Source organism: Pituophis catenifer, unplaced genomic scaffold (assembly GCF_029215685.1).
Source record: "Pituophis catenifer annectens isolate HBS135680 unplaced genomic scaffold, rPitCat1.0.hap2 SCAF_3, whole genome shotgun sequence".
NCBI classification, from domain to species: Eukaryota; Metazoa; Chordata; class Lepidosauria; order Squamata; family Colubridae; genus Pituophis; species Pituophis catenifer.
In genome coordinates, this window is record NW_027256883.1 from 28579213 (window position 1) to 28602621 (window position 23409).

The following is a 23409-nucleotide window of genomic DNA, read 5'->3' on the forward strand; positions in this document are numbered from 1 at the left end:
GATAGATAGATAGATAGATAGGTGAGATAGATAGATAGATAGATAGATAGATAGATAGATAGATAGATAGATAGATAGATAGATGATAGAAGATAGACAGACAGACAGATAGATAGAGATAGATAGAGATAGAGAGATAGATATAGAGAGATAGATAGAGCTAGAGCTAGAGATAGATAGATAGATGATAAATAGGTGATATAGATAGATAGATAGATAGATAGATAGATAGATAGATAGATAGGTGATATAGATAGATAGGTGATATAGATAGATAGATAGATAGATAGATAGATAGATAGATAGATAGATGATAGAAGATAGATAGACAGACAGATAGATAGAGATAGATAGAGATAGAGAGATAGATATAGAGAGATAGATAGAGCTAGAGCTAGAGATAGATAGATAGATGATAAATAGGTGATATAGATAGATAGATAGATGATAGACAGATAGATAGATAGAGATAAATAGATAGAGATAGAGAGATAGAGATAGAGAGATAGATATAGAGAGATAGAGAGAGAGAGAGAGAGAGAGAGAGATAAAGATAGATAGATGGATAGAGATAGAGATAGAGAGATAGAGAGATAGAGATACTGTAGATAGAGATAGATAGAAATATATATATATATATATATATATATATATATATATATATATATATATATATATATATATATATATATATATATGTTTTCTCAGGTTTTCGCGGGTGTTTGTATGTAGGTCTTTGGTTATTCGGGTCTTCTCCCACATAAAATTGGAAGTGTCTTGGCGACGTTTCGACGAAGTCTCATTCGTCATCTTCAGGCTGGTGTTCTCGGCTTCGTGCTTCCAGGAGCAATGTGAGATCGCAGCTGTCTCTTCCTTTTAACTGCTAGTGGGGGTGTGAGTTGATTGGGTGGGAACTTGGCTGTGCTCTGATTGGATGGGGGGTTGGTTGTGCTCTGATTGGCTGGGGGTGTGTTCTGTTTGGGTGGGGGCTTGGTTGTGCTCAGCTTAGTCTGAGTTGCAGGGGGATTTGAGCTGGTGAGCTGCGTTGTTGTTGTTTGGCTTCGTGTTTGTGGCCGTGCGAGCTCTTCATGGTGGGTGTTAGTCTGCTTCATGTATGGATTGGAGGGGTTTAAAGTGGCTAATGATGCAGCTGCGGTCTGGCTTCTGGTCCTTGGTCGTGGCTCATTATCAGTGTGGGTTTGAGTCTGCTTTCTGCGTGGATGTGTGGTGGTGACATCCTGTGTAGCTCTCGTGAGTGTGGGTCTGGTGTCATTCGTCGTGTAGGGACTCGTTTGTCAATAAGGGCGGGTTTCCAAATGGCTGGTAGGCGGGAGGTATCGTCTCGTTTGTTCATGCTGTGTGGGCGTTTTTCTATCTCGATGGCTTCTCTAATTATTCTGTTGTTAAAGTGTTCAGTTTTGGCGATAGTTCTGGTCTTTTTAAAGTCAATATCATGTCCTGTGGCTTTAAGGTGTTGGACCTTAAGGTGGGAGAAGACCCGAATAACCAAAGACCTACATATATATATATATATATATATATATATATATATATATATATAGAGAGAGAGAGAGAGAGAGAGAGAGAGAGAGAGAGAGAGAGAGAGAGAGATGAGAGATGAGAGATTTTTTACTTGCCCTGCCTGTTTCCTAAGATTTGACAGATACTCTCATCTCTTGTCTCAACCTGGCAGATGCATATTTAATTGAGACAAGAGAAAAGACAAGTTCTTTTCATTGGCTGCTATTAAACTCTGGAACTACCTTTGGAAGCCTGGTTAACATTCTCTCTATTGGTACTGCATCTACTGGTTACAGCCTTTGAGTGTTTTTTGGGGAAGGTATTCTCTCCATAGGCAACATCAGTGTTAGAAGTTACTACGTCCTGCTTCCAGTAGTTTGATAACATTTATTAAATATTATTAAATATTTTGTCATTGTTTTTGTAAATGTTTTGATATTGTATTTCTTTTTCTATCTTTTCTCTTCAACGCTTAACATTTGTACTAAATTTAAATGTTGTAAACTTACGTGGGTGAAAAATATGCATTGGAAGATTAACAGACTTCCAATAGGCTACCAATCTTTATATATAAAAATTAAATAACTAAATGAATGCTGAATTCAGCCATGTTGTAATCAGTGAGCAAGTGAAGATTTGATATTTGTTTGGATGTGGTTAGAAAGTGAAGGTCTTTTAATGCAGTGTTTCTCAACCTTGGAAGCTTGAAGATGGGTGGACTTCAACTCCCAGAATCCTGGGGGATTCTGGGAGTTGAAGTCCACCCATCTTCAAGCTACCAAGGTTGAGAAACACTGTTTTAATGCTTTAATTATTTAAATTAAATTATTTAACTTTTGTTAAGTATTATGATCATTTTAATAATCACAATATCATCATCCTATTTGTTTCGCCAGACAATCATGCTTCCATTACCCCAAAGAACTTGGAACTTGAAGAAAAGGTCTATGATTTGCCACTGAAAATTAGTGACAATGGAAGGCCACCAATGGAAGCTGTTGTCAATCTGGAAGGTATACAGCGAAAATGTCACTTATTGTGTTTTCAAAATTGTATTTTTATTATGGCACATGCTAGAGTTCATCTTGCATAATGGATGTATGTTTTTATTATAGTGAACGTGTGCAGGTGTGTCAATGACAGGTGCTTTATGGAAATCAACAATCCAAATCCATTTCCAACAGTAGGAGCAACAATTGGCATACTGGTTGGTGTTCTGCTAGTTATTGGTAAGTGTGTGTTTTAAATACATAATACAGAATAAGAGAGTTGGAAGGGACCTTGGAGGTCTTCTAGTCCAACTCCATGCCCATGCAGGAAACCCTATATCCGTGGTGGCGAACCTATGGCATGCGTGCCACAGGTGGCACATGGAGCCATATCTGTGGGCATGCGAGCGTTGCCCTAGCTTAGCTCCAGTGCACATGTGCACTCTGGCCACCTGATTTTCGGGCCTTCCAGGCCCACCGGAAGTCGGGAAACGGGCTGTTTCTGACCTCTGAAAGGCCTTTGGGGGGGTGAAGAAGGCCATTTTTGCCCCCCATGCTACAGAAAAGACTCTGGAGCCTGGGAGGGCAAAAAACAGACCTACCTGGCCCACCGTGCCATCGCGGTGTGGGAGTGTGGGGAGGTCGCACATGGGGGGCAGGGCATATTGAATTATAGGTGTGGGCACGTGTGTGTGTGACCCCCCCGCACTCCCGCCACTTTTGGCACACAACAGCAAAAAAGTTAGCATTCACTACCCTATATTATTAATTGATATACCTATCAAGAATTGAGTTAATGTCCATGGGGTTTGTACAGAATAGAATAAAATAGAATAACAACTTCTGGAGGCAAGTTGCTCCACTGATTAATTGTTCTAACCATTAGGAAATTTCTCCTTAGTTCTAGGTTGCTTCTTTCCTTGATTAGTTTCCACCCATTGCTTCTTGTCCTGCCCTCAGGTGCTTTGGAGAATAGCTTGACTCCCTCTTCTTTGTGGCAGCCCTGAGATATTGGAACACTGCTATCATGTCACCTCTTTTCATCAAACTAGACATACATCACATATCCAATTACAGCAACCATTCTTTATATGTTTTAATCATATGGTTGTTAGTAGGTCTGATTACTGGAAGCTACACTAGAGCTTCCACCCATTGTTTTATTTCATGGAATAGCAATGATAATTGCTGGAGGAATAAGAAAGCAATAACTGGCAAAGTGGCAAAAACTGATATGGAATTCTTGGTGCTCTCTGAGCTTGGTTGTTTGCTAGCAGATGTTTCATTACTCATAAACACGGATGATGTTACCTAGTTCAGAGGTGGGCAACTATGGCCCTTTTATGACTTGTGGACTTCAATTCCCAGAATTCCTGAGCTAACATGGCTGGCTCAGGAATTCTGGGAGTTGAAATCCACAAGTCCTAAAGTCCTAAAAGGGCCATAGTTGCCCACCCCTGACCTAGTTAGTAGTGAAACATCTGCAAACAAACAACCAGACCAGTGGTGGGATTCACTTGCCTTTCCTACCAGTTCGCAAATGTGAATGTGCAAGCAAAGGTGTTCGCACATTATGTCCGGGCAGGTGGGCAGAGCCTCCCACAGTCGCTGCTACCTGTTCTCCCGATCTGGCTGAATCCCATCACTGAACCAGACTCAGAGAGCACAAGAACTCCACTTTTTCATATATATATACAGGTAGTCCTTAACGTAGGACCACAATTGAGCCCAAAATTTATGTTGTTAAGTGAAACATTAGCTAAGTGAATTTTCCCCCATTTTATGACCTTTTTTGCCTCAGTTCTTAACTGAAGTTGATAAAATATTATTGAAAAATACTATTGATAAAATAGTAACCCGGTTGTTAAGTGAATCTGGCTTCTCCATTGCCTTTGCTTGTCAGAAAGTCGCAAGAGGGGATTACATGTTCCTGGGACACAGCAACGAACGAATAAATTTGAACAAGTTGCCAAGCATCTGAATTTTGATCACATGATCATCAAGATAACTGTGAAAAACTGTCATACATCACTTTTTTCAGTGATGTTGTAACTTTGAACGGTCACTAAATGAACTCTTGTAAGTTGAGGACTACCTGTATTCTTTTCTAGTAGAAAAACTGATATTACTGCAATACAACGCTTGCAAAAGAGTACAGCATTTTGTGGACAACATATAAACCAGGGGTGAAATGCTCCTGGCTCGGACTGGATCGCCCGACCGGTAGCGATGGTGGTTGGTGGTTCAGAGAACCGGTAGCAAAAATCCCTGTGACCCCTCCCCCCATGCCCAGCTGAGCCGTGCGATCATCAGAGGCTGGTTTTTTTTACTTTTAAAAGCATTTTTGCCACAACCTCTTTGGCCAAAGAGGTTGTAGGGGAAAAAATTGCCTTTAAAAGCCTCTGGCGATCCTAGTTGAGTTGCCTGATCGTCAGAGGCTTCTAAAAGTATTTTTTTCTGCAACCTCTTAAAGTTGTAGAAAAAATGCTTTTAAAAGTAAAAAAAAAAAAAAGTTGGCCACATAACCCCTCCGCCAAGCCACGCCCACAGAACCGGTAATAACAAATTTTAGATTTCACCCCTGATATAAACTCTAGTTAGGTGATAAGAAGAGATTGGACAGCCATTTGTCCAGAATAAGGATTAGATTATAAAACCTCCAGTCTTTCCAACTCTGTTATTCTGTATTCTAACATGTTGCTTATATCTAGTAGATGTCTAAATGTAGAGTCATCTTGACTCTATTAATTTATTCTCCAAGTGCCAACTTTCTACAGTTGGATAATAGTTATTGGGTTTAGCTTGAAGAAGACAGTTTGATAATACTAGAATACACTGTACTGCATCCCTTTCCTGGAGATGAAATGAGGAGTCTTGAGGAATTTGAAAACACTTAAAGGAGCCAGGATGACTGATAGCACTATTAAAGAATTTGCCCTTTCAATATATAAATAAAAAATAATAATATTTAGACTATAGATTTGTTTTTATAAAGATAGAACTTGTGAAAATAGATTGAGTTAGCCAAGATCTGGATTTTTGGAGGAAAAATATTTATAATTCAGGAATTACATAAAACAGGCTGAGTTTAATATTTGCCTGAGTGGTAGATCCAGTCCCCAGTTCCATGTTTGAAATCAAGAGCGACCATAGACTCATTTTATTGTATTTTTTGGCCAGGAACTCTTGAAACCACCAAGAGTTACAAGAAGTAAGGAAAAGCAAAGTGTTCCAGATTTTAAGCTTGAAGGCCTGAGACCCCAACCTTGAAAGCACTTCATTGGAAAAAGGAACATATTCTTTTCAATTCCTTTCAGTCTGGTTTTGTCTTATCTGCATAGAAACTCAGAACAGGAAGCTGCGGGCAGCTTAGTTAGGTCAGAACAAGATTTGCACACTTGACAAGGAAGGCTGAAAGCAGACCCTGAAGATAAACCATAGCTAGATGCAGAGGATATGGTTAGAACAGTACCTAGAAGCTTGTTACATCTTGTGTTGCAAGATGCAACAAGCAAGCAGGGGTCTATATGGCAAGCAGGGGTCTATATGGCAAGCAGGGGTCTATATGGCAAGCAGGGGTCTATATGGCAAGCAGGGGTCTATATGGCAAGCAGGGGTCTAAATGGCATAGGTCGGGGTCTGCAACCTTAAACATTCAAAGAACCATTTGGACCTGTTTCCCACAGAAAAGAAAACACCGGGAGCCACAAAACCCTTCCCGTGTCTGACTATTTCTTGAGTGGCCACAAAACTAGCATATGTAGTTGAATTAAATGTTCTGTTTTCTTCTGAAACTTTTCTTTTCTTGGATTTATCCATGGTTGGCCCAGGGGTGAAATGCTCCCGGCTCAGGCGAGTAGGTAGCGATGACGGCCGGTGGTTCGGAGAACCAGTAGCAATGGCAACCCGAGGCTCCGCACACCCGCCCAGTCGTCATTACTTCCTGCTTTTACTTCCAGAGAACAGGTAGTAAAAAAATGCTTAAAAAGTTAAAAAAAAAGTTCCGACGATCAGCTGAGCGACGCGTGATCGTAGGAACTTTTTTTTTTTTTTTACTTTTTAAGCATTTTTTTCTTCCGGAGAAACAAAGCACTTAGCTGCTCCCCCTTTTCTCTCACCCTGAGCTTTCTGCTGTGGATTTTCATGCCTTGCTTCACATGCCTGGGATTGTCGCCCTCATCTTCTTCTTCCTCCTCCTCTCCAAGTGGAAAAATACCAGGAGCGCAAAAAGAAGCGCTTGCTTGCTCCTGCCGTTTTTCCATTTGTAAGGAAGCTTTCGTGAAGGCAAGTCTGGCTTCCTGCTCTGCTCACTAAAAACCTTACCAGTACTGCTGTGCACACAGAGTGTGTGTGTGTGTGTGTCTTTTTGCTCCTGGTCTTTCGCAGCAGCCTGTGCCTGCTGTCCCATCCCCAGCCGGCTGAACCAGAGTTGGCGAATTCACCCCTTCAATCCACCCCCACCTTCATTCCTCTTTTCTTTGGAGGCCAACCTGAAGGAGCCTCAATCATTCAAAAGGTCTTTTAAAGCCTCTCTCTCTCTCTCTCCCTCCCTCCCTCTCTCTCTCTCTCTCTCTCTCTCTCTCTCTCTCTCTGTGTGTGTGTGTGTGTGTGTGTTGCACTGAATGTCAATGTGGAGGCAGGGAGGGGGAGGCAAATGACCCCTCCAATCTAACCCTGCCTTCATCCAAAGGTCTTTTAAAGCCTCTGTGTGTGTGTGTGTGTGTGTGTGTGTGTGTGTGTGTGTGTTTGCTTCTGGTCTTTGCAGCAGCCCATGGCCGACATCCACACACACACACAAGCCACGCGCACAGCGGTACTGGTGAGATTTTTAGCACAGGAAGCCAGACTTGCTTCACAAGGTACGAAAGCTTCCTTACAAATGGAAAAACGGCAGGAGCAAGCAAGCGCTTCTTTTTGCGCTCCTGGCACTTTTCCACTTGGAGAGGAGGAGGAAGAAGAAGATGAGGGTGACAATCCCGAGCGTGTGAAGCAAGGCGTGAAAATCCGCAACAAGAAGCTCAGGGTGAGTGAAAAGGGGGAGCAGCCGAGCAATTTGTTTCTCTCTTCCCCCCCCCATCATCTCCCAGACTGGGTAGCCGAGGTAGAAAGGCTTGCAATCTTTGGGGCTAGGAGGCATTGGATCTGGCTTGGCGAGGGGGGTCAGGCTGGTCAGGTGCTGATCATCGGAAACTTTTTTTTTATTTTTAAAGCATTTTTTACTAAAAATGCTTTAAAAAGTAAAAAAAAAATGGCCACGCCCCCCAGTCACATGACCACCACCAGGCCCCCCCAAGCCACGCCCACAGAAGCGGTGGCAAAAAAGATTAGATTTCACCCCTGGGTTGGCCTACCAGGGGTTGAAAAGCTCAATAAATTGTGTGCCGGAGAGTGTCACACATTGACGGCTGTGACGCATATTTTGAGTGGCAGGGAGCCGCAGCAGAGGGGTGAAAGAGCCCCACACGGCTCCAGAGCCGCAGGTTGCTGACCCCTGGTATAGGTCATGCTATGAATACCTGAACAGCACAATGTCCACATGTACTTACCATGATGAACAACATCACTTACACACATACTGTATTGATAAGAAATCTGTAACCAACCATTTTATTTCTGTTTCGAATTTCCTATACCCTGAGGTATAAAAATAAAATGCCAGTCCTCCTCAGTGCTCCCCCCAGCTCTTTGCTAACAGAGAGACCCTTATTTTTGATCAGAAATAAAGAGATATATTTCCATTTTCCTCAACCCTGTGTTATTGAATGGCGCTGGGTAAATGAACCACAGTTTGGCTCTTGGCCAACAAGCTGACTGCATCAAGAAATGCAGATAAAATAACTGCAGTTCCAGAACACAAGCCTAGTATTGTTGACCTGGGCCCTGATGACACAGTATATGTGCAGATGGCTCCTGTTGCCTCAGGTACTTGCTGAGTCAGGGATTCAGAGCAATGGTGGGTTGCTCCCGGTTCAGTCTGGTTCTATAGAACCAACAGTAAAACCAGCGGGAGGCTCCGCCCACCCGCCCCAACATCATCATGGGTAATCTGTGCATGCGCAGAAGCTTCCGCGCGCGTGCTCACATTGCGAACTGATAGTAAAGGTAAGTAGAACCCACCCCTGATTCAGAGTCATGGGAGGTCACCAGGAAAAGCACCCAAGATCCCAAGTCATCCGAGAACATGCAATGTCTTCAGGGAAATACTCAAAAGAACATCTTTAGCTATTTCTGGCAATTTCTATTTCCTATCTTATCTATGGTGCACCAGCCGCTCTGGGTAAATCTGGCACAACACTATAGTACATCTGTCGTGGTGGATGTTTGCATGACATTGTCCTTTAGTCATTATCATCAGGTCTGCGTAAGATCTGGACTCCTGGGCGGAGTTTGGCAATAACTTTTCTAGATAATTATTAGGGTAGACTGCCATTCATGGGAGTACTACCTGCCTTGGTAGTACAGTGGTCTAAATCACCCTGTTATTAAGAACAGCTGCCTGCAATTACTGCAGGTTTGAATCTCGCCAAGGCTCAAGGTTGACTCAGCCTTCCATCCTTTCTAAGGTAGGTAAATTGAGGACCCAGTTTGTGGGGGCAATAAGCTGACTTTGTATAAAAATATACAAAAGAATGAAGGCTATTGCTTAACGCATTGTAAGCTGTCCTGAGTCTCCGGAGGAGGGCGGCATATAAATCAAATTTAAAAAAAAAAACGATTGCACTGATGAAATGATACTATTAATTTGGACCTCCAAAATGGCCTTCACACTTGTGTTGGTTGTAGAAAAATAAAAGACAGATGCTGATTTTCATGGAAGGATTATTGCTCAGTTGTAGAACACAATTGTTTTTGTATGAGGACAGTTTTAGGCCAGCAGGCCCTTGCAACGTTGGTGAAGAAGATGTTATGGTTTAGTTTTCTTACTGATCAGGTTTGACTCTGCTTAGCTTTCCAAGTTTGACTGTTATCTAAATGTTGCCTCCTAACTAGGTTCATGTTTAAATTAAGAACAATAAAATAAAATTACCTAGTTGTAATTAATTTTCTAATAACAGAGAAACACACCACTATATTTGGAACCATTAAACTGATCATTGAGAGTTGACTTCATATGTTTTCGAAAATAACCATATAAAAGGTTCTGAACTTAGTCTGGAAAGTACCATGTACTTAGGCAACATATGAACCCATTCAAACCCTGGTTTAAGACCAAATTATAGTACATTTAATATATGATTCTTAGGATACAACACTCATTGATATCATTTTAGATTAATCCCAAGTGATTGTTAATAAGATTGCATTGTTATGAATTGGAATGAAATACTCTGGTGATCAGAGTCAATATTGCTCTGCAAAGCAGCTCTACTTCACACGTCTACTTTTTATATTTTTATTTTGTTCTTTTTTCGTAGGTCTATATGTGCATTACTGTTCTAGCCAGGATTTTTCCTACGTAAATCAAGATGTTTGTATAGCCATAGTTAAGTGACATCCCAAACCACTATTTTCTAGGCTTTATCAGACATTTAAGCAGCATTATGCTGTCTGTTGCAGGACTTAAGGGAGACTAAGATAGATCTATTTCGGCCTTATAAGGCCTCATCAGTTAGCCACACCCTCATTTTATGACTCCTCCCTGTAACAGTCAAATATTTATTTTGTTCTTTTTTCGTAGGTCTATATGTGCATTACTGTTCTAGTCAGGGTTTTTCTTACGTAAATCAAGATGTTTGTATAGCCATAGTTTCTATATTTTGTTTCAATAACATTCATTTTTACAGTAATGTATGTATCCCAATTCTTTTGAAAATGCTTTATATGTTGAACACATCTCTTAAAAGCTTATCTTATAGAGTAACCCATTTCTTGTAGCTACAGTTGTATGTGGGAAGTATACACATCCCTCCCTTAAGGATTTCACCTGTGTAAGAACAATAATTAGTAAGCAGAAGTAATAACCCATACTTCTTCAGTAGAAAAGCGAAGCAAGATTTCTTCCCTTAACCCTTTGTTAGCCTTCCCAGGTGGAAATTCTACAGGTGGAAATTACTGTAAGCAAATATGAATGTTACCATTATTAATATTATTGAAAATATAGTTTAAAGAATTAAATGTTCATGTTATTTACGTAAGTACAGTACTATCAATGAAACAATCACAAACTGAGAGGTTTTTTGAAGTGGGAAGCAAAATATTAATTGTTATTGGAAATGCATTGTGGTAATAAAATTATTTTATTTTCTGAAAAAAAAAGATTGCATTGTTATGAGAAATTGGAGGAAGAGAAAGGAAGAAGACTAGACAGAAAAAACTCAAGAAAGAGAAGGCAGGTCTATGGGCAGCTTATCTCATAAATGGAAACTCAACTCAGGTTACAAGAAATTTGGGAAGAAATGCTCTGAATCATTCACAGACTCTGTCTTAATGAACCAGGAGTGAGAAACTCCTCCTACCATTTCCAAGATTTTGTATTTATTCCCTGACTAGTATTAAAGGTACCTTCCTGAAATCTGTGTAGTTCTGACAATTGTTAAGGCTATTTTGGGACACACTTAATGGAAAATAAGCTCTATGGAACACAAGATTTTAATTAAGCACATACAGTATAGGCATTGTGGAAATACTATTTTGTTTGTGACATGGTTGCAAAATATGGTTTTGCGTAAAGCCTCTTAGATGTCTCAGGTGACAAGAACCATGATTCCCAGCCAGCACAGACCATAGACTGAATTAGCAGGGGAAGAGGCAGGATACATTCTAGAGGGTTCTAGTTTGAGAAAAACTGAGTTGAATAAAATTTACATTTGTTTTCCTGTTTGTTTGTTTGTTGTTTAGGTGTCATTCTGGGACTAGTGTTTTTACACATGGAGCGTAAAAAGAAGAATGAGCAAAACATTACCCCTGTTGCCATCAGGCCCTCTGAACTGAATGCTTTGACTTAAAGGATTAAATGAAAGTGGACATTCATGTTTTTCCTGTTGTCATTGTTGATTTCTCCTTTTTTTTAAAAAATGTTTTTATTAAAACAATTTACATAGGTAACAAGAAATACATTTAAAAAATACAGTGAAAAAATGTGCAAAAGGAAAAAAAATAGAAAAGAAGATAGAGAAAGAAAATAAAAGAACAGACATCACACACACACACACACACACACACACACACACACACAGAGAGAGAGAGAGAGAGAGAGAGAGAGAGAGAGAGAGAGAGAGAGAGAGAGAGAGAGAGAGATTGATTGTGTGGTCTCACCTCTGTTTTGTCTCCTATCACTGAATGTTAGAAATCTTTGCCACAAATAATGCATTTGTTATCTTTCTTTCCTCCTGTTTTTAAGCAGAGACTTTAACCCTAACCCTAACTTCCCAATCATTTGGAAGCTATGGAGTTCAAGTGAAATAGATGCCAGGGTGTAAAACTCATGAAACTTCTGAGACAAGCTACGGACAAGTTACTGAGCAGGATTGGGAGAGCAGCTTCTGCCTAGGACTAATACATGCTTGACGGGAGAGGTTTTCACTTCCAATGCAAAGTGAGAATTACTTAAAATCAATACGGTAGTTACACATCCTAGTCCTGATACTGCTATCCACCATAAATTAAATTAAATAACAGAAAAGCCTAGTCTTCTTCTTCTTGTGCCATATTATTTATTTATTTATTTATTTATTTATTTATTTATTTATTTATTTATTTATTTATTTATTTATTTATTTATTTATTTATTTATTTATTTAATTTGTATACCGCCCTTCTCCAACAGGACTCAGGGTGGTGAACAGCCATGGTAAAACATAACATATAAAATTTAAAAGCAATTTAAAAAAACATTAAATAATTTTGGCTATCCATTTAAAACAACCCGGATTAAAACCAATTACAAATTAAAACTGAAGGGATGGGATCAAGCCAGCCCGGCTAGGTGAAAAAGATGTGTTTTCAGGGCCCGACGAAAAGTCCGGAGGCCTGGTATCGTGCGTATCTCTGGGGGTAGGTCATTCCAGAGGGCAGGTGCTGCCACAGAGAAGGCTCTCCCCCTGGGGGTCACCAGCCGACATTGTGGAGTCCCTCTCTGTGGGAGCGTACTGGCCGGTGGGAGGCTATTGGTGGCAGAAGGCGGTCTCGTAAATACCCCGGCCCTAAGCCATGGAGCACTTTATATCCGTCATTGGACGTTGGCGATCATGTTGGCAATCCTATTTTTGTCAACAGCCGTATGAAAAAGTGCTGCTAAGTTTTGTCCAAACCAGTCCCTTAGGTTTTGAAGCCATGATGTTCTTCTTCTGCCTGGACCTCGTTTGCCTTCAATCTTTCCCTGGAGGATTAAGGAAGGATGCTGTATTTTTCTTGGTGTTACATCACATGTCCAAAATATTCTAACGTTCTCTTTTTAATGGCTTTGATTATTTCCCTTTGCTTTCCCTACAATCCAGTCCTGTTTAATTTGGTTAGTTTTATTGCTTGGAACAGATTTTTAGACATTATGACTAAAGCACGGGTGTTAAACTCTCTGTGTCATGTTGCCGTCATGTGATGTTTCGCGATGTTTTTTCCCTTCGCGGACCTGGGGTGGGCGTGACCTGTGCGTGATGCATCCAGCTCATGGTTTGACAGTTTGACACCTGTCACTAAAAGTAACAGTCTTTCGCTTTTCATTTTTTCCCCCTACAAGTAAGCCTTATTGAACACAGTGTGGCTTACTTCCAAATAAATATGCATAAATTGTATATAATTCCCAGTTTGGTGCCATATAAGGATATGCCGTCTCATCCTATTTAAAGATAAAAGTAGCCTACATCTACCGAAAAAGAAGTACAAGAAATTAAACAGAAATCTATAACGACATGCCACTGAAATTAGTCATTCTTCCTTAACCCCTTTAGTAACTGTTTAAAGATAAACTTCATTTTCCCTTGGTTCTGCTTGCTCTCTAGTGATGGCCTTATCAATTTTACACAAATTCAAATAAAGGGAATTAATAAGCCTATTTTGAAGTCTCGTAAGTTTATATTGCACTGAATCTTGGGATAACTGCAAGTGAAATTTCTTAGAACTGCATCATATTTTTCCTGATAATACGAACTGTTTCTGGACTGTTTCTGGGTACTTTAGCCTCTCACAACTGATAAGTAGAAGAGACTAGGACATAATTCTTCAGGTCTGCAGTTTAGAGGCTCTTATCCTTAATGGTTATTAACAGTGGTGGGTTCCTCCCGGTTCGGTCCGGTTCGACCGAGCCGGTAGCGGTGATGATATGACATCACCGAACCGATTCTCCCCCCCGCCCTCCCACCCCTCCACCCCCCACGTTATTCTTACCTTTTATTTGGTCCCACCCCCAATCTATTGCTGCCTCCTGAATCCCAGCTGATGACTAGAGGGAAAAAAACTGTTTAAACTCTTGCCGCGGGGCTTCAAAGGGCCGTCCTACAGCTGATCAGTGTTAAAAGCAAACAAATGAGTCGGGTCGTAAGTGCGAGGACTGGTCGTAAGTGCGAGGACCTTCCAGAAATGACTCTGACCAGCTAGCCACGCCCACCTAGTCACATGACCTCCAAGCCACACCCACAAAATAAGCCACGCCCACAAAACCAGTAGTAAAAAAATTTAGAACCCACCCCTGGTTATTAAGGAATATCAAAAGGACTATACAACCAATGAAGTAACTTCCTTTAAATGGCTATAAGAAAGGTGCTTAGATCAGTGGTGGGTTTCAAAAAATTTTACTACCAGTTCTGTGGGTGTGGCTTGGTGGGTGTGGCTTGGTGGGCATGGCAGGGAAGGATACTGTAAAATCTCCATTCCCTCCCCACTCCAGGAGAAAGTTACTGCAAAATCCCCATTTCCTCCCGATCAGTTGGGACTCAGGAAGCAGAGAATAGATGGGGGTGGGGCCAGTCAGAGTGGTATTTACTGGTTCTCCAAAGTACTCAAAAATTCCAGTACTGGTTCTTCAGAACTGGTCAGAACCTGCTGAAACCCACCTCTGTCCAAATATTTTCCATCTTCTCTCTTTCTTTCTTTCTTTCTTCTCATTGTTCTCATTTGTCTTTGAGGCCAGATCTAGAAAGTATTAGAAAGTACTCCTGTAAAGTATGTAACTATCCCAGAATATGTCAGGAAAAACTCCCATGAAAACTGCTACATGTATACTTTTCTGAGATCATATGAATGTTATCAGTGATGGCAGTATATATTTTTCAGGTCAATTGGTTTCACATTGAGTAAAAACATAGACAAAAAAGATGATAACTCACACTAGGGTTGCCTCCCACAGATAAATAGTAAAAAAATAATAATTCAGATTCAGATTTGCAATGCTTTTCTGAGGATTATCAAGTCTTTCTATGCTAGGTTACTTTAAAGGTCTTTCGTCAACAAGCTACATATGTAGAACATATCTACCATGGAATAATGGAATCTGAAAATCATTGACATAGCATGGCTAATAACCTTTTAAAGAAAGGAGTAATGTAAGAACAACTGCCTTAATATAGGATGGCAGACTTAATTTCCTATGAGATCTACTTTTATTCTTTTTTTAAAAAAAACTTTAGCTATTTTCTAAGTTTAGCTTAACTGCAGATTTTCTGCCAAGGACAATATTATAGCCTAACCAACCTGCTGATGGAATCATTGGGGAATGTGTTCCATGACTCTCTTTCTTAGACAGCTTTGCCTTTGAGTTTCTTTTATTAGGCACAAAGGCAACAGAGAAAGATTGAACCAGTCCCAATGTAATTTGGATCATTCCTCGGCAAACTTTAAATATTAACTCTAGAATTCATGGTATGCCTGATTAAGTGTAATTAAGTAGTGTTTATTGTAAAGCCCAATAAATACAGACCACATTTGAACTCTGAAGAAAGCTATCTAGCAAGTGTGTCAAACTCAATTTCATTGAGGGTCGCATTAGAGTTGTGCTTGACCTCGGAGGGGTGGCCAGCATGACCAGCTCGATGTCACTTGTCGTGGCCAAGTGCTAAGGTAGGACTTCCTTCAGATCCTCCCTCACTCTCATTATAATCTCCTTCCTTCCTTCCTTCCTTCCTTCCTTCCTTCCTTCCTTCCTTCCTTCCTTCCTTCCTTCCTTCCTTTTCTTCTTTTTCCTTCCCTCTTCATTCTCCTTTCTTCTTCCTTCCCCTTTTTCCTTATTTTTCCTTCTTTGCTCTCTTCCCCTCTTTTCTTTTTTGTCTTTCCTCTTTCCCTTTTTCCTTTCCTGTCCCTTCTTGCATGCTCAAATGCAAAAATGGAAACATTTCTCATTCTGAGCTCCATTTTTGCTGGCAGAAGCACCGTGGGCCATTCCTTTGCTGTTTTCAGGGTGCCTTCACAGGCCAGATCTGGCCCGCGAGCCTTGTGTTTGACACCCCTGCTATATACTGTGTTTCCCCGAAAATAAGACCCTGTCTTATATATTTTTGAACCCTGAAATAAGGGCTTGGCCTTATTGCCATGCGCTCAAATGCCCAATTGTCAGGCTTATTATCAGGGGATGACTTATTTTGGGGGAAACAGGGTAGCTATGGCTAAAAGAGAAAGGATTGTATTTGGGTTAGTAAACAACAGTACACATCTGTGCTTTTAATAGAACGTTAATCATAAAACGTGGCCTATTAATAACCATGGTGGTGGGACAAGAGTGCAATGTATTTCTCTGCATCAAAAAACTTTAGTTCTCTAATCGGGCTACAGAAAAGGTGTACAATCAATGGGGCTACAACAGTATCAGTTTGATCCAGATTTTGCACTCCCCAGAGCCTCCCAATTTTCATAGCTATATTTGGCAGCAGTATTTTTTTTTCTCTAAATGTTGGTGCACGCACATGGGCATGTGCGCACCCACAAAGCCTAAAATAGTTGTGTTACGTTTTTGATAGGCTTATTGTACCTATTTTCAGAGTATGGAACAATTAGACTACAACATCCTCAGGCGACTCCAATTGTTAAATAAAAGTTTCGATATATAATTTAAGATTTCTCTTGTTAAGTTCTTAAATCATGCCATTAATTTTCAGAGAGCCCAATAAAATGACTAGGGTTTTTTTCTTATTCTGAATCTTTCTGACAGACAATGCCTACCATTTGTTGTATAACTTTGTTTTTCCCACAGTTGTTATCAACTCACTTCAAAAACCATGCATTCCATGGTTTTTGAGAAATGCCAGAAAAGGCTTATATAAATATTATGAAAGAATTCTAATAGTCAAAGGAAGAAGCAACAGAATACGAGAGATGTGAAACAAACATTTTTCAGGGAAAGGGAGAGGGAAAATTAAATGACAATACTGCACAGAAGATTTTTGAGGCTTACTTTGAAAGCTATAAAATAGAGGCAACAATAAGATACAGAAGGATCTTGACAGACTTGAACATTGGGCGCTATCTAACAAAATGAAATTCAATGGTAAAAAAAGCAAGGTTCTACATTTAGGCAAGAAAAACAAAATGCATGGGTATAGTATATATGGTACCTTGCTCAATAGTAGTAACTGTGAGAGGGATCTTGGAGTCCTAGTGGACAACCATTTAAATATGAGCCAGCAGTGTGCAGTAGCTGCCAAAAAAAGCCAACACAGTTCTAGGCTGTATAAACAGAGGGATAGAATCAAGATCACGTGAAGTGTTAATACCACTTTATAATGCCTTGGTAAGGCCACACTTGGAATACTGCATTCAGTTTTGGTCGCCACTATGTAAAAAAGATGTGGAGACTCTACAAAGGGTGCAGAGAAGAGCAACAAAGATGATTAGGGAACTGGAGGCTAAAACATATAAAGAACGGTTGCAGGAACTGGGTATGTCTAGTTTAATGAAAAGAAGAACTAGGGAAGACATGATAGCAGTGTTCCAATATCTCAGGGGTTGCCACAAAGAAGAGGGCATCAAGCTATTCTCCAAAGCACCTGAGGGTAGGAAAAGAAGTAATGGGTAGAAACTAATTAAGGAGAGAAGCAACTTAGAACTAAGGAGAAATTTCCTGACAGTTAGAACAATTAATCAGTGGAACAGCTTGCCTCCAGAAGTTGTGAATGCATCAACACTGGAAATTTTTAAGAAGATGTTGGATAACCATTTGTCTGAAGTGGTGTAGGGTTTCCTGCCTAAGCAGGGGGTTGGACTAGAAGACCTCCAAGGTCCCTTCCAACTCTGCTATTCTATTCTATTCTATTCTATTCTATTCTATTCTATTCTATTCTATTCTATTCTATTCTATTCTATTCTATTCTATTCTGTGTATATGTACTTGGGAATAAGGCTTGTGTTAAACAGGAATAGATATGCCTAGAACATCAATATAAGAAACAGAAAAATACATTTGCTGTCAAATTATTACTACTAATTTAAATGAAGTTTATTCCTGAGTAGATTTAGGATAATAGCTTGAAACCACAAAATTTATTCCAAGATAAGCTTTGTGCATTTATACCATATAAGTTAACAGAATCTTAGAATCATAGGATTAGAAGGTCCATTCCCTATGCTGGCTGGGGAAGTATGGGAGTTGAAGTCTACACATCACAAACTCAACAAGTTGAGAAACAGTGATCTAATCCAATTCTTGCCCCAGCTAGAAATTCTCATACTGTTCTCCACAAAGAACTGTTTATCTTTGCTTGAAAACTTCCAGAGCCAGAGTACTCACAACTGCAGGAGAGAGGTTATTTCATTGTTTAATAGTTCTCATGGTCAGAAAATTCCTCCTGATATTGGCATTAAGGAGAATAAATCCTCAGATGGATGTACTTTTATGGCTGCCAAAAGTTATGAATGCAAGCTTTGAAGGTCACCCATTATCCATCAACTACACTAAGTGCAGCATTTGGCTGACCTTGATGGATTGAAAATCTCCAACCTAAAAGAGCTTAGTTGTTCAAGTGATGTCAAAGCAAGGTATTTATGTGGACTCCTCTTTGCAACTGATAAAGTGAATGGACCCAACTAATTTGGAAAGCCAATTTGTTAATTGTGATAGTTTACTATACAAATTACTTATCTTGGTAGTTCTTGATGCAAGAACTTCAGTTTGCCTCCAGACTTAGCCAAATGTAAATAAGTTATATTTAAACCAATGGTTTTAACTAACTTATTTTAATGATTGCAATGTGTTTATTATTATAAGTATTGAAGAGCCTGATAGTACAGTGGACTAAAGCACTGTTATTAACATCTGCTGCTTGCAATTACTGCAAATTCAAATCTCACCAGGCTCAAGGTTGACTCAGCCTTCCATCCTTTCAAAGATAGGTAAAATGAGGACCCAGATTGTGGGGGCAATAAGCTGACTTTGTATAAATATACAAAAGTATGAAGGCTATTGCTTAACGCATTGTAAGCCGCCCTGAGTCTCCGGAGAAGGGCGGCCTATAAATTAAAGCAAAAAAAAAAAAGTATTATTAATTCTCCATTCAGCTCAGTCCTAATATCTACTTGTCATTTTTGAGGCCACTTGTGGCCCGTTCTACAATAAGATGTTTGTTTGGAATTAGCAAACCAAGTTAATTTTTGTACTTTGTAAACCATAGTTTACAAAGTTTATTAGCATGCTATGTGAACTCAGGCAGTAGTAGTTTCTTTAATAAATTGTACTGCTTAATTTGAAGATGTTGGTTTCACCCTGTTGTGTAAAGAAGATGACTTTCCTTATGAATCTTCAGTTCCTAAGAAGAAATGATGTCATGAAGCTTCTCCAAGTCATGTTTTTAAATGTTTCAATCCAGATATATTCTGATACTAATGCTATCCTTGCCCTTGTGGTTCAGGGTGGCATAAAAACTACATGAAACCTTTGTCATAATGCTTTCTGGTTGACATTGAGTAAGTAACAACTGAATGATAGTCTGCTGATGATCTACCAGTGTGTTTAATATTCTTCATTATGGTAAGACACTAAGCACAAAATAAACTGGTAATTGTGCATAATCTTGAGGGGGGAGGCATAAAGGGCAAATAAATACTATTGTAAGCCCATCTCTTCCATCATCGCACTCATGATAAGAAGGATTACTTAGTTTATATTTCCAGCTCTGTTTCTAAAGATGAAGTTTGGATAATGTTGAACTCCAAAGGAAACAGGGCTTCGTGGCTTTTTAAAATCTCCTCAAATGTAAATACTTATGCTTAGAAATGGGCCCTTTTAAAACAAACTGTCAAACTGTAACAACAGCTATAGAAAAGTTAGCCATGACAAACATTGCAGTCATCAATGTTTTGTGGAAGGGAATGACAAATACAGTACTGTACTTACGGTTGAAGAGAAGGCACAAAAATAACACTGTCCTCCTTTAGCGCTCAAATATCAAGCAAGAACTCATCTGTCCCAGGCAATTAATCTACAGGTTGAGACTTGTATATAAATATATAATGTGGCTTGTTCAATTTGGGTTTAGGTCGAATAAATTCAGCCATCATGATTTGTAAATTATAGTTTATGGTTCAGTGTGATTTGTGAATCCAGCTTTATGACTCAACCAGCAAACCAGATGAAGGAAATCATATGACTCAACCAGCAAACCAGATGAAGGAAATCATTTGATAAGTAGGTACCATTGGCGTGTGAAGAAGCAAAATAACATCAGATTAAACATCATTATGGAACCCTATAATCCCGATATTGGATTGGCTTCAATTCTGCTGGTCTTCTATAAAGCATTGAAGACCTGGATGTGCTCCAGGGCATAGAGTGGGTAGCAAGATGTTTGAAGGTCCATTAGTGTTATTATCCTGTCAAGTGTTTATTGCATTTGTTCATTGTAACCATCATACATTTTTATGCTTTGTTGATATTGTCCTTATATTGTTTAATGTGTTGTTAGCCAGCCAGAATTGTATCTGAGAGATGGGTGGCCATATAAATCGATTTAATACACAAATAACAAATAACAAAGCCATTGACCAATATTACTTTTGCAGTCACTCATAATTTAATGTGTTTTCTTTTATTGCTGTTATTTATTATGTTGTCTTATTGTGAAGCTGTACTGCTGTTGCAATCTGTTGGTTGCTGTGAAACCTGGATCCAAAAGCAGAACCCCCATGCTAAATAAACGAAATATTTGCTTGGTTAAGACAATCTCCAATGCATCCTGGAGCTCAGAGGTTGTTGGATTACCCCTTCCATATTGGAGTAAGACCAACATCAAAGAGAAATTTTAACATTGCCTTTCCAATCCACTTCTCTGCTAAAGACATGGCCATTACATTATTTATTTATTTATTTATTTATTTATTTATTTATTTATTTATTTATTTATTTATTTATTTATTTATTTTTTGGGCTTGTATGCCACCCTCTCTCCAAAGGACTCAGGGTGGCTCACCACAATAAATACAAAATTCAATTATACAATATAACAAATATAAGAACCCGTTAAAATCACATTTAAAACCCCTTCAGTCCAATCCGGCCAGGCCAAATAACCATGTTTTAAGATCACGGCGGAAGGAGCGAAGGTCAGGAGCCACCCGGAGCTCCAGGAGGAGCTGATTCCACAGAGCAGCCGCGCCCACAGAGAAGGCCCGCTCCACGGGAGTCACTAGTCGACACTCTCTGGACCCCAAGGAGGCCCTCCCTGTGAGAACGCACCGGGTGATGGGGAGCTGTCGCTGGCCGCAGATGGTCTGCCAGGTATTCTGGGCCTACGCCATGTAGGGCTTTATAGGTAATTACCTATATTGAGATTGGTATAACGTTATGCAAAATTCAGGAAACATAACTAAAGCAAGTTCACACCAATATAGTTCACTTTCTCTCTCTACAGTTTTTTATACATGTAAGTCATTCTTAATTACTCCCTGGTAGACACTTCTCAGATATGACAGACATGACAGTGAAATTAAATCTTAGGCTATTTTTTTATGTGCATTGCACATAAAATCCCCCTGTCATGGCCATCAATTTTTGTGGACACCCCTAGCATGTCTTCGTATATTGCCATTCTCTCTTTTTCAGGATGTAGCCAACCTGTGCTTTCTTGGTCTTCCTCTTCCTAGTGATCTATTTACACTTCCTTCCAATATTTGTTTCATAATTTGATCTTCATTCATTTTCTCCATAGGACTACATTACTTTTTGGAGTGGTCACTGCCCTGTGACCAACATGCATCTTTCATTAACATCTGGAAGAGAGGCTGCTTTAGATCAACTAGTTCTTCCTATTTACTCCTACAAGCTATGAGTTAACAAACTTCCAACTCTAATCCCAGTTAAATGTAATTATTTCCCTTTTTTGACATAGGGTGATCCAGTGCTTACTATACACTTAATCCCCATTAATACCTAACTTTCCTTTGTTGATACCTAAGTTGAGCAATTTGAGGGTGGAGGGAGAAAGATAGGTTGCAGGGCTAGAAAACCTGCCCAATGAAAGCAACCCCTTTATGAGATGTGTTCTGAAACACTTGCCTGCCAATTGGGCTCACCAGGCTGTCATATCCTTCTGATGCTATGAGTATATTCAAGGGCAATCTCTTAATAAATCTTTTTCAAGATTTATTACTGTCCTGGCATCTGCCTTAGTGTTCTTGTTCTTTCATATCCATCCTGCAAACTCTAAATTAAGTGTTGACGCACAGATTAAAGACAATAGTCAATCACTTTAGTATTCCGTTCACACTCATTCCTGATCATCCCTCTTCTTCCTTTACCATATCCATTTCTTATGTACTGCATTTCCGTTGCACAGGGGTGGGTTCTAAATTTTTTTACTACTGGTTCTGAGGGCGTGGCTTATTTTGTGGGTGTGGCTTGATAGTCATGTGACAATTATTTAGGATTTAGCAGAGGTACTGGTCTACCAGGCTTTTAACTGCTTGCAGAGCTGTACTCATTTGTTTTTGGAGGCACTGGTCTACCCATTTATTTTTGGAGGCCCTGGTCTACCCATTTATTTTTGCAGGCACTGATCTACTCATGTATTTTTGCAGGCACTGGTCTGGCTTGATAGTCATGTGACAATTATTTAGGATTTAGCAGAGGTACTGGTCTACCAGGCTTTTAACTGCTTGCAGAGCTGTACTCATTTGTTTTTGGAGGCACTGGTCTACCCATTTATTTTTGGAGGCCCTGGTCTACCCATTTATTTTTGCAGGCACTGATCTACTCATGTATTTTTGCAGGCACTGGTCTACCCATTTATTTTTGCAGGCATCGGTCTACTCATTTGTTTTCTTTTAACACTGATCAGCTGTAGGGCGGCCCTTTGAAACCCCGCAGCAAGAGTTTAAACAGTTTTTTTCCCTCTAGCCATCAGCTGGGACTCAGGAGGCAGCAATAGATTGGGGGTGGGGCCAAATAAAAGGTAAGAATAATGCGGGGGTGGGGGGGGTAGGGGGGGGCAGAACTGGTTCGGTGATGTCATATCGTCACTGCTACTGGCTCAATGGAACTGGGCTGAACCAGGAGGAACCCATCACTGCTGTTGCAGCTTCACATGGGTGAAAAGTGTCCTTTTATACTTTTATAAATAATCCAAGATAACAAACATGCCCAATGTTCCTACTATTTTCCCTGTAACAACAACATTGTGAGGTGGGTTGGGTTGAAAGAGAATGACTGGCCCAAAGTCATCCAGCTGGCTTCCGCCATATGCCTTCCCAGGCACACTTCACAAATAAATCCCTCTGCAGGTTTTTGCATTGACTCCTGCCACTCTCCCTTTGCAGAAGGAACCAGTAATGGCATTCTTCCAATTGTCAGTCTTCACAAACATTTAAATGGACAGTACAGCCATTCCATAATCAAGTCACATCCATATTTTAATATTTTCCCAGCATGCAGCTACACTGTTTTTCTCATTCCATTTAGGATTAATTTTCTTGGCCACTAACATTTATAGAACTTGTGTCAATTCCATCCGTGGTTCTTTCACAAATTTATAAAATTCTTCCAGCATTC

General features: G+C 39.9%; 1 protein-coding gene across 1 annotated transcript in view; it reads left to right on the forward strand.

The window, feature by feature from the left end:
• Positions 1-11455, forward strand: part of CDH17 (cadherin 17) — a 47723-nt gene extending 36268 nt beyond the window's left edge. The window contains exons 15-17 of the mRNA XM_070942125.1: positions 2418-2534; positions 2637-2750; positions 11349-11455. Of these exons, the coding sequence (XP_070798226.1) occupies positions 2418-2534; positions 2637-2750; positions 11349-11455 (338 nt within the window). The remainder of the gene's footprint in view (positions 1-2417; positions 2535-2636; positions 2751-11348) is intronic.
• The last annotated feature ends 11954 nt before the right edge of the window (positions 11456-23409 follow it).